Raw genomic sequence first — 12,152 nt, forward strand, 5'->3', positions numbered from 1 at the left:
GTTTGTGTTTTTTTTTTTTTTTTTTTTTTTTTTTTTTTTAACATGAAGGATCCACTTCTGCACTGCACAAGGCACTCAGTGCAGATCCCCAGGGCTGCTCCCCTCCTCCTGACACAACCACCTCGAGAGAGCACACACCGGAGATGACAAAAGCAGGAACAAACAACGAGAGCTCTGGGTACTTGGTGTATTTAACGCGGTGCCATGTAGAGCAGACAGCTTGCATATGAACAGTCGCAGGTGCCAGAGAAGGAGGTAACCTAGCAGCATTCCAGTTCCTCACCATTTGAAGGACAATTTGTAACCCAGTGGACCTGGGCCAGGGGTAATTACACTTCATGCCAAACTTTAATCCATGAAAACTACTGATTCTTAACCTTTGGGAGCTTCGTTCACTTTAGGCAACTTTTCCCTTAAGTGTCAAACGCTGGCTTCAAAGAAGCAGATTTTTTTTTTTTTTTTTTTTTTTTACATTCCGACATTCAGAGAGGCTAAAACTCGAGAGGACCGTGCTGGGCACTGGGCTTGGGACCCAGCTCAGACACGGACATGACAGATTCGGCATCGTAAGGAATCCCCGAGTTCTTCAACCACGATGAATTAATGCTCGTCTCTGAAAGGAATCTAGTTGTATAAAAGGGAACGTAACGTCCAGGTGACTTTTTTTTTTCCCCTACCCAGTCCAGATTAGTGCCAGCTAAAACTGCTGTTGGTCATACTCTGCTATCAGTTTTTTAATATGAGCCAGTTTGTTGTGGAGGTATTCGCAGCGGTTCTTCTCTTGGCTGTAATTGGGGTTAGTCTGTAAAGAAAAAATGAAAATGCAGTGACAGAAGGCAATTCCTCCAGAACTCAGCAACAGCTACGCTGAACCCAGACAAGGCTGTCAGACCTCACAGCATAAATAAATGACCAAGGAGTGAAGCTTTTTTATCTGGAAGAGTAGAAACCCATTTAAAATGGACCTACTCTGTTCAAAAACAAGGCAAAGAACAAAATCTCTTTTCATCAATAACCAGCTCCAGGGCCTCAGTACAGGGAAAGGAGTGCACCTTGAGCAAGGCTCAGCCTAACTGGGAGCAGCTGGGCCGGGCACACTGGCTTCCAGCAAGCATCACCTGCCCTTTGCCCCCATGTCAGCACTGAGTTGTGCAAGCTTGGGAGCTTTAGAACAAAGATGAACTTGCAACACACGAGGAATCTCTTCAAAAAACTCCTAAATCCCTCAGCAACAACAGGGCTCAGGGACATATTTGTAGATTTAAAGCGCAAACCTGCTCTTAGTGTCTGGATGTCCCAGCCTTCCTCAGCGTGTCTACCTCATCCAGCTAAATCATAAATCCCACCAGCCAACAACTCTCATTTTACATGCACACGAGGAGATGGATGAAGTATTCTGTGTGCCTCGCACACCAAAAAGCCCCAAAGGACTGTGTACCCAAGGGATTCATCGTACTAGAGACTGTGCCCCAACCATCCCAACCACACCAGCACACCCCAAGATCTGGAGGATCCCGTCACCACCCAGCCTGGGCATCTGAAATAGCATCAGTTCTCTCCTTGAGGGGATAAAGGCACTTATCTAACACTTCATTCCTGTGCTAGCATCACACTAACACAGCTGAACGCTCTCTGGGATGCAAGGAGCAGCATCAACTCCCCCCAAACCCCTTCCGAGCCACTTATTGGGTGAGCTCGAGCTGAACAAAGATCTGCTAAAATGCTTTGGAGACTGGGTTTCTCACTTGGCAACTACTCATCTCTTTCAGTCACTACAGGCATCACTCAGAAGCCTTTTTTGTGGCCGATTATTTTTACTCACCTTTTTAATTTTCCGATATTCCTGTAAAATTTGATCATGGATGGTCTAAAAAGGAAAAGACAGCTCATTATCTTCAAAAGAGCCAACAGTCCTGCAACTCACCGCAGTAGGCAAGCATTTACTGATGGCTCAACACACGCATTTCCTCCAAATATCAAGCAAAATCTACTCCCTCCACGACCTCCCCTGTGAGATCTGATGGCTAGAACCAGCCTTGCTGATTCCATTCCTATACTGGTGCTGACACCAGAAGCACTGGAAGGATCAGGCCCTGTTTCCCAGCCATGAGAACTACCTGTAACAGGCACTTAAGCTGTCAAGATAATTGACATTTTCTCCACACCTCAGACTAATTTTTATCCCGAGATATAAAAACTATTCAGTGAGGAATCACTGAATTTCCCAAAGAGAGGGGAAGGGCGTTTGAGGGAGGGACCAGTGCTTAGCACAATAGGTGCTCTGTAAAAAAAATCTGCTTATTATACTCAACGAGACTTACTTTCTCAAGATATTGAATAGTTAAAGCTCTTTTAAAATCAGTCTGACAAGTTGAATAATGCTACATTATTAAGATCAAAGATTCCAGAGAAACAGATGACCCCACACTAACTCCCCTTCCAGCCCCGATACGCTGCCATATGTGCAAATATGAGTTTTCTGGCTGGGATACACTAATAGCTTCCAGCAGCTTTTGGCTAAAGACGCCAATTGTCTCACTGAGGCCTTTCCTTGTCAACAAGTACCATGATGTGTGCTCCAGCTTGAAAAACGAAAGAACACAGAGCTGTTTTAAGAACAGTCTACAAAGCTGTCAGCTGTGTGCACGTTCTGCCTCCACCAGTTTCGGGCTCTGGGCAGTATGTTTTAGACACCAACCCATCCCAAACAGCCCCGCAGACAGAACGACTAAAAAGAGCTTGCAGAATTAGTTTTTCAGAAGATATATTTCTGTTTCTACCTTATATTCTTCAGAGCCCTGCAAAAGCTGCTTCAGCTTGGCATCTAACTGCGTAAATCGTCGAGTTATCCTCTCTATCCGGGCGTGCAAGTCTCTGTACTCGTTGTATTCTGCATTGAAGTCATTTTTGTAACTCTGACGCTGCTCCGAAGAGGAAATGGCTGCGTATTTTCTGCAGGGAGAATAATTTAGTTAATTGGTTTATTTAAGTCTTCTCTCCAGACAGCGTGAATATTGCAATGCCAAAACCAGGATAAGTCAGTCTACCAGGTGACTGCATCTGAAAACAGTCTCTTGTGATTTACATTATAATAGCACGGAGGCAACTGTCAGGATTATTGCCTTGACCTCTATGTAAAACAAGACAGTGTTTGCTCCCAAAATTTCTTATCTATGCCAGATAGGGTGGAATATGCAGGTACAGCAAAGCCTGGGAGCAGCTGAGGGTGTAGGAGGACATTCAGTTACTACTGCTACAGCTTTTCTAACTCCTGCTGTCCCGCAGAACATGGAGTTCTGCATCTGTGCCAGACCTTGGAACAGCAGGAATACGATGCTTCCAGTGTTGAGTCTTTAAAGGCACACAAAAAGCATTCAGCTATCGTTGCAAAATGCTCACAGTACGATTATGTGGCAAGCACACGACACGAAACCATGTTGAACAGACTGACCGTATTTCCGCCACCTTCTGAAGATGCTCAATGTGAATCGAACACAAGAGCCCACATATTAACAGAAGCGCCTTCTGAGGCCCTTTGAAAGTTACTCAGCTCAACAAAAAGCTATTAAACCTGACATTTTGCAGAAAGCCCAGCAGCCAGTCCTCTCTGATAGTCAAACTCATCTTTCTGTAGGTGATGATTCTAATTTGCCACCTTACACTGTCTGCAGCAGCACCAGCTTGGTGCATGAACATATATAAACTACTTTAGGTGTCAAATTAAGGGAAAACTTTGACTCTGTTATCCTAGATACGCTCTAGCCTTCAAGAACTGACTCCTTGCTGGTATAAATAAGCATCTACATGGGATATGCTATAAGGAAGCTGCCTCACTAGTATGAAACACAGACCTCCATGATCACAGCAGCTGTGACAGCTCTTATAATTTAAGGAGCTGACCATCAGAACAGTCAGATTGTACCAAAAGGTGAGACAAGGGACCTGACAGGAGTTCATAAACTTTACACTATTTCTGTGGATATCGATTGAGCAGCTGTAATATCCCTCTGTCAGGAGGATCAGCACATCTGTTGCAAGAAAAAGAACCCACCCCAGCCATCTGCATTCTTGTGAAGGGTACTGGAAACACCAGCCCGGAGCGGTTGGTTGTTGGTTCGTGCAGCCCAGCGAACCACAGCTTTGTCACCATGCAAAGATCCTTTATATCCTCCAGTCAACTCCAGGGACTGCTCCTGCAGAGCCAAGAGCCAACACTACCTCCTCTTCCCTCCGAGTGATCGCAGCGTGGCCAAACCAGATCTGATGGCACTCGAAGCCCAGGCTGAGACGAGCACAGGGAGTATCACCCACAGCCACGCTTCTCCGCTCCCGTAGAGCTTTGTTCGTAACAGGCTGGGGTTTATGCAGATTTTTGGCTTTGTGCACAGTGATTTTTGTGCTTCAGCAGACAAGTGTATTGTTTAATTAACCTCAAGGGGATCTGATTAAAAAGTCAAGAGGTGAAACTACTCACATCCTAACCCATGGGTTATAACCTCCCCATGAAGAATATTTCACTGGTTTATGTAGATGATCTTGGCTCTGAACAGGGGAAGAGTTAGCTAACCTCTCAAAATCCTTTCTTGCCCTATCTTCCATAACATTAAAGCCGACAATTTCCTTTCAAAGTTTCCAACTGTAACGTGGAGATGTTTAATCCTTTCAAACCCCTTCAAGGTATGCAACGTTTCTTTAAGTACTTGAACAATCTATTTATAGAAAGATAACCTTGAACTCCACGAGGAGGTAAAGAACAGATAAGTTTAGTCTCAGAAACTATCTGCAAAGTTGGATTTACTCTTTTTCTTTAAGGCCACCTTACAAAGCTCTATCTAGTAATAACAAAGTCCAACAAAAAACCCCAGCACATTGTGATTTTTAGCTTGAAACATGATCCCAAAGTGATGAAGCAACTGATAAATATACTTACAATAAATAATCTGGCATTTCTGAAGTTGATGTTGGTACACTAGAATTATTGCATGTTCCATTTAAACCTGAAAAAATAAAAACTTGTTTATAGCTCCATGCAATTAAATTGCAAATTCATAAAGTTATCAGCAATATACAGGTTATCGAATTCTGAAGGATTCTTGTTTTGCTTTGAGTTGACAAAACCAGAAGATCCACAATAAGGTGGTTGAAACTTCAAGGCTTCTCTAGTATTTGTCTGTCAGCAAAACACTATCAACATTAGCCAATGCACTGAGTAGCAAAAACCCTTCACTTAATTGGTTTATAAACACTGCCTGCAGGGAGGGATAACACCGGTATCACCACAGCTACAGTGCAAGACACATTTATGAGTCCAGATGAGCAGAACAGAGGCTGAGCAAGGTGCACATTCTTTTCCCCTGATTCTATACTAGACTCCTACTATTAATACTGCAAGTTCAGACTCCTACTATTAATACTCCAGACTCCCACAGGGTACCAGAGAGGTTTAGAAGGCACACAGCTTTTTTCTCACAGAGCCCCACCGCGCTGGAAATGAATCAAAGTGATCTCTGCTCTATGAAGGTGAAGAAATGTGAATCAAGCAGGGCTCAGCTAAGAATGTTTAGGAGCTTAAGCAAAGGGACTAAAGACCTCAGGAGGAATGGGATTCTGAACGTGAGCCTGAAACTGATCTCATGCTCACCCTAAACCCAACACTGCAGCACTAGTTTGGAAGAAGCAAGCAGCTGGATACAGGTTTGAAAGGGGGATATTTCTCCTAAGCTGTGTATTTATATTGAAAGCCCTAAATCAGAAAGTCAACTGCATCCATGAGAAGGCAGCAAAATAAGAGGCAAGTGGAGAAGGCTGTGAAGGATTTAATCCTTTACAAAAGTGTATTTCTCCTTTCATCTTCTTTCCAAGTCTGTTACTTGGAGCAAGAGTATCTTGATTGCTGTGCATTTGGGGAAATCGTGCAAAGGTAAGTGCAAGCCCCACAGCTCACCTGTCCTACACTCACCCACACCAGTTTACAGTTACTACCCCAGACAAACTGCAGGGAGCAGGAAATGCCCAAGTAACAAACATAGGGACATAAAAGCAATAACCTAACTCTATTTTTTAAAACCTGATTTTTCTCTGGATTTCCACGGAAAGGCTTTCCTGAGAAGAGTGAAGAATGGCAGAAAAGACAGTGTCATTAACATCCCAGTCTCAAATTCCTACTGCAGACAATTCTGCTTTCATCTTTATGTGACCATCAGCGTGAAAGATGCTGAATGCGGGCAAGGAAGATAGTGGAGGAAAACGGGAGAAAAGAAAGTTTATTTTGCCTATGAGTGCCACCTACTGACTGCTGAAAGGACCCCAAAGGCCCCTCCACCACCTCTTGAACAAATCTCTCTGGAGAAAAAAAAAAAAAAAACAAACCTCCAGTCCCTGCAGTCCCTGGCCCAAGGGGGACTTAGGGGAGGCTGTCAGCCACTTGCTGTGGACAAAAGGAGCAGGATGAGGCCCTTGCTATCCGCATGAAGTAAGGTGCAGAAGGAAAGATCCCAATTCAGATGTGAGTTGGCTGTACACAACCCGAGCAGCCACTGACCACATCCTGTTTATGATTAGTCCCAAGTCCAGCTCGGATTCGTTACCTTGCATACATCAGCTGTGCACCAGGAACAAAACCCGACTCCTACTAATTAACAAAAAGCCAGTCATTAAACTGTTTTTAAAGCAAAGCAGAAAAAGATGGTAAAGGGTGAGCAACTTCATGAAGAAGGAATTCAGGGTATTTTGGTTTTTGTACGAAACGCTGATAAAAATGTGCATCTAGAGAGAGAACGTGTGCATATCTACCCACTGCCACTCATGACACGAGGTACATGGGGAAGAAAAACAACATTCACAAAAAAACCTACAAAAGTAAGATCGAGTAGAAGTAGTATCTGAAGAGTGGGGTTCTGCAGTGCCACACGATGATCAGAACGTCATTAAAAATCACCGGTGAGCAATCAAAATGCATTTTGCAGGCGCTACAAAGACTGTAGGGAAGGAGAGAACTAGCATCGTCATAACCCCAATGCCCAACAAAGGTCTCCCTTTCCAGGAATTCCAACAAATTTCCAGTTCAAGTTACTGTCCCTTTTGGGCCAAAACTGGATGATTTTCCAGCATGAAGAGGAACTTAGAAAGTAGTAACGGGGCAAAGGAAAACAAGATGGATGCAAAAAAGTTCAACAACAGATCAAGACCGCAATATCGTTGAAGGCTGCAGGGGAAGTTCCATCCACTGCTCTGGGGGGTTGTAACAAATCCTGACAAAAGAGCAGAAAACAGGAAAGCTGCAGACACTGGCAAGTGAATGGATTGCATTAGCCAACCTGTATTCCCTGCTCTAACTGCTAAGAGTGTGCAGAACTGACTTAGGAATACCCTGGTTTGATGGGAAACATTTTCATTGCATCTCAACAGGTAACAGATTCCCTGTTGTGTTAGTCCTCAAAGAAAGAAATTCAGAGTAAGAGTGGGATACAACAGGGAAGCTCTTTAAGCCTGAAGGAGCTGGTTGTAACACTGTTCTAACAACATTTATCACAAGACTTATCTATCATTGCTTTTGTATCCAATATTAAAAGCTTTTGTGACTAACTTTTCATTACCGAGTTAAAAATCAATACAACAGTCATCACAATACCCAACACAAGCAGAAGAGCTGTAAGTAATCAAGCAGCACTGCTTTTTTCCAACAGATCTTGATGTCTGCCTTTCATCCCCATATATTAATACAGCTTTTAATTTAACAAGGAGAAACATGACACGGTCTGAGGCAGTTCCAAACAGCACGAAAGGTTAAACAGGAAAAACCTGATATCCTCTTCTGAGAGGAAGCACATTTGTTGATTTGGAGGTAGGGACAGCGATATTATTTCGTTAACCACACAGTCTCTGTGAGTGGACACACAACCTCTTTCCTTAAATAGATTTGGGGCAGAAACCGTAGGCAGTCGATACCAATATTATCTTAGCACGAGGCGTACAGGAGGACCTCTCAGACCATACATACCTGTGACCTGTTCCTGGGGAACACTAACTAAGTCAGCATTTTTTATTACTTCACAGTCCTGCTTCTCCTCTTTGCATTTCTCTTCACTTTTCTTCTCCTTTCTCTCCTTTTCCTTGTCTTTGTGCTTTTTGGATTTTTTCTTGGTTTTTACGTACGAGCTGCAATTGTGCTTGCTCGTTTGGGGACAGTCTGTTGACAAAGGATGAGTCAGTCTGTCAGCCGTCTCCGGGTTCTCACAGTCTCTGCCATTGTGAGTCAGGTCGTTGCTGACATCCGAAAGGGGATCGTGAGGCCTCGGCAGCTCCAGCACCGGGAGGCTGGAGCTGGAGCTCACCGACTCCGGCAGAGCCGGCGGCAGGGCAGGGGCAGGAGCGTCCTTCCCGTTGGAGGAATTGGAGGAATTCAGTTTCCCGTTGAAAGTGGGCTGAGTTCTGTGAGCCAAATGAGAGATCCTGGGCTTTTTGTTGGCCAGGGGATCAATAAACTCCAGAGGCTGGGATCGTTTCTGAGGAGGAAAAAAGGATAAAAAAAAATAATCCTGAAGTCTTGAGGCCCAAATTTTGGATGCTGTTACCACTAGGTGGTGGTGCAATACCAGAGAACAGGGGAATATCCCCAGTAAAAGAGCTCTGCTATCAGTGAGAGCTGCCAGCCAGCGTCCCGGCTCAGAGGCTGGTCCTGGACACAGGCTCCAGGACCACCAGGTCCTACAGAAGCTGATCCATCCCAAGCTGCTTCCCGACAATCCTGACAGCCGCTCCGGAGCTCACGGCTTGGTGGGAGAGCTCAGAGAAACCCACCATCACGTCAGCAATTACTGATCTCCTGCGCTGCTCATGCACGGGCCATGTAACCCAGTCTAATCTCACTGTATCTTATTTCAAATCCAGCCCTTTAGAAGTAAAACCCTGTCCTCCACCCTACTCCTGCCCCAGACACTTAAAAAATTGGAACCACCATAAAAACATCTGTCCTTCTAGTCCTGGCATGTCATTTAGAGCACCTCAAAGTCCCTGCAAAGGAAAGATGTGCTCAGACCTCTGGAGCAGGGAGGGATTCACAAGTTCTGCATTTTATTCCCAACTGATTTTACCAACTCTGTGGTCAAGAGCTTTACCCTTACAATACCACTCCTTCCTCTTCTCAAGAGACACACATTTCCTGGAAGAGGTGAGAAAATGTCAGCTGTTCTCAGAATTTAAGGCAAAAGAGGACAGTTGCAAGCAGTTTTAAAAGCCACGTCACACAGGCCAACATGACCTGAGCATCCCTTTTTTTAAATGAGAAATGGAGAGAGAGAAGTGGTTCCAACTGCTGCCATCAGCTCTACCCGGACAGTCACGGGCAGGGCTTGGAGAAGCTCTGGGTGCTCACACCTCCGAGCAAGCAGCTGCCTACAGACTGCGGGTTAGCCCGGGGAAGCTGCACTGTGGAAGGACCTGTCTGTCAGTCAGCAGAAAGCAGAGCTCAGTGCAGAGCCAGAACTACGGCTGTCGGGCTCAGTCCAGCCTGAACCAGCCAGAATTACCTTGGACAGCCATCAGTGCAGCGGTGTGTGCCTGCCTGGCAGCACAGGGCTGCCCAGACTCTGAGGAAAGATTATTTAGTGCCCAGAGGGAAACAAGCAACAGTTCTGGTTATTTCTTTTGGCTATTTTATTGTTTGGTTTATGTCTCAGGCAGGACTGCGACGTGTTTGTAAATGGAAATTTTATTCCGTCACAGAAGTGCAGCTGGATGCAGGGCTGCTTTGTCAGGGAGCCACCAATTCGTTCCTTCTCCCTGCAGTTATTATTTCTCTTTGCTAACTCCAGGGGTCTCAAGGCCACCATTCAGTGGCACCAATCCTTTCCACCTGTCAAGGTAATTACGAAGAGGAGCTGCTCACAGCGCTGCAGAGCTCAAGGGGCAAAGGCAGCACGTCGAACCGGCTTTGCAACATCCCCGACTGCCTCCCCAGCGCAGCTCGAGCAGTGTCCATCTCAGAGGAGGGGCCATTCGCTGGGACTACACGTCTCAGAACAGAGCTAGAACTGCCATCTTTTACCATCCTTTCTCTAAAGCCATCACACAGCTTCACCAGCTCTGGTTATGAGGTGGGAAATGCATGCGGTACCTGCTCTGCCATGCCCCTCAGAATTATCCGACTAATTTTTTTTTTTTTCCCTTCATTCTACAACTGAACTTTTCCAAAATGTTTTGCATTCCAGACTACCAAATCCCATCCCTCTGCTGGGACTGCAACCATTAACAGGCATCCCTTCTCTAAATAGGGACTACAGCTATAGACTACCAAAAAAACCCCAAAAAACAACTGCTTACAATAAAAGGCTGTCTGTGGTTTGCTGTGTGACACAAGCCATGTCAGAAGCACTGCTGGAAGCATTTATATTCCGTGTTTGTTGCCCCTGTTTCACCAGCCTTTTCTAGATCCAATCAACCACCCAAAGCTTTGATTGGGTCATCTCAAGAGACCAGAAACATCCCCAACAGACTTTTGTGTCTTTCAAAATATTTACAGCCAGAAGCCAGATGATTTTTCAACCTATATTTTTTTCAGAATCAGGTTGAGAAAAAGACCAGCCTCATAACAACATTGTGTCTTTCCAAGCTAACTCGAAGGGGATCATTCTTTATTCACCAGGAACATGCCCACAGAAGAGCAGGAGAGGATTTGGAATTAGCTACCTGGCAAACGAGTTGCACAGTTCTTGTTCTCAATAAAAAAATTGCCTCCCTCTCACTTCCAGAAAGCACATAATTTCTTTACCTGCTAATATTCTTTGCCACTAATCCTCAGTGCGTCTGTCCAGACAAGTAGGCATTACACATTCCACTGGCAGGAGGAGAATAAATACTCAACTTGTCTGGGCTGACCCACAGCAGAGAAGGGAAGCCGGCATTTCACAATGCTAGCGAGAAATGCCTGCGCTGAGATACTGAGAGACTGGGAAAAGGCTTCACACACAAGCAAACGCAGCTCCTTTGCAGTTTTAATCATCATGGAAAACCAGTCAAAAGGTACTTTTCACAACTCTGTGCACTCAACAAATCCAAGAGCAGACCAACCTGCTTCTGACCTGTCACAGCAATTAGGTTGCAAAAGGTCAAGGTTTTTAATAACTCAACTGTGTTTGGGAGCTACTTATTACTGCTTCGTTCCAGTCAATTATTAGTAATGAGTAAAACACAAGCTCATTCTCCCAGGAACTCCAAGGGGAATGTAGGCACTGTGAAAAAAATTTAGCCCTTAAAACTAAACCTAAGACGCCCTGTCAGAGATCCTCCCCATAGGCCGTCACTGAATCGCATCCAGAGCAGAAACAGATGCTGAGGAAACCCAGAATTAGACTCTAACTTAATAAAATAGAAAAAAAAGAACCAACCCAACAACCTATTGACCTAACAGCCTCCAGCAGCAGGCGATTACAGTGTGCAGACAGGCTGAGCAGCTCAGCCTGGACCTATGTCCATCAGGAGCAGACGGAGCCGGTTGCTGGCTCCGTGCTAACCAGACCCAAGACCCTTGGAGAGGGATCACCCACCTGAGGAGGAGAGCTGGAGTTCACATTGTCTTTTGGTGGACTCAGGGAAGGCGCTTCTCCTTGAAAACCGCTACTGTTCTGGGGCTGACAGAGTTTCCTGAAAAACAGAATTTAGGGCTGTTCAAATCTCATGCTTGAGAAGCCAACAAGTGGTATTTCAAATCTTCCTGCAGAGGAAAGAGCCCTTTTCTAGGCTCAAATTCCAACTGTTTGAAGATGCCATTAAAGTAGCTTGTTCAGGCACTTTCAGTTTCAACCTCGGACAAAATCTAAGAAGAAATTACTACAGGAAAATATCAATCAGCGTATGGCAATTGCTTATCTCCTCCTTGCCTTCCCATGATTTTGTAATGCTCTGTGAATGGAGGTAACACCTTGCACTGACACTGCTGGTGGTGTGGCAGGGAGGGAGGCAGGCTGAGCTGTCAGGCACGAGAGAATTCCCCACTGAGGATGGAACTTAAGTTTCTGACAGTTTTACCTCTTTCCTCTTGAGCGGGTGACGTTAAGTATTACAACAAATTAATTACAACCTTAGAAGAATAATCCATATGCACATTAGTAAAAACTGGCATTGACCTTTAAAGTGTATAGGATGTACATATTCTT

The 12,152-nt window shown here is 44.9% G+C and overlaps 1 protein-coding gene across 1 annotated transcript in view; it reads right to left on the reverse strand.

Annotated features, from left to right (window-relative positions):
- Window positions 1–12,152, reverse strand: part of ELL (elongation factor for RNA polymerase II) — a 34,742-nt gene that overhangs the window by 1,928 nt on the left and 20,662 nt on the right. The window contains exons 7-12 of the mRNA XM_026864911.1: window positions 11,544–11,640; window positions 8,000–8,504; window positions 4,931–4,997; window positions 2,781–2,952; window positions 1,823–1,867; window positions 678–802 (exon numbers count right to left, since the gene is read on the reverse strand). Of these exons, the coding sequence (XP_026720712.1) occupies window positions 698–802; window positions 1,823–1,867; window positions 2,781–2,952; window positions 4,931–4,997; window positions 8,000–8,504; window positions 11,544–11,640 (991 nt within the window). The 3' untranslated portion in view covers window positions 678–697. The remainder of the gene's footprint in view (window positions 1–677; window positions 803–1,822; window positions 1,868–2,780; window positions 2,953–4,930; window positions 4,998–7,999; window positions 8,505–11,543; window positions 11,641–12,152) is intronic.

This window comes from Athene cunicularia (assembly GCF_003259725.1).
Source record: "Athene cunicularia isolate RWA chromosome 28 unlocalized genomic scaffold, athCun1 chr28_part1, whole genome shotgun sequence".
NCBI classification, from domain to species: Eukaryota; Metazoa; Chordata; class Aves; order Strigiformes; family Strigidae; genus Athene; species Athene cunicularia.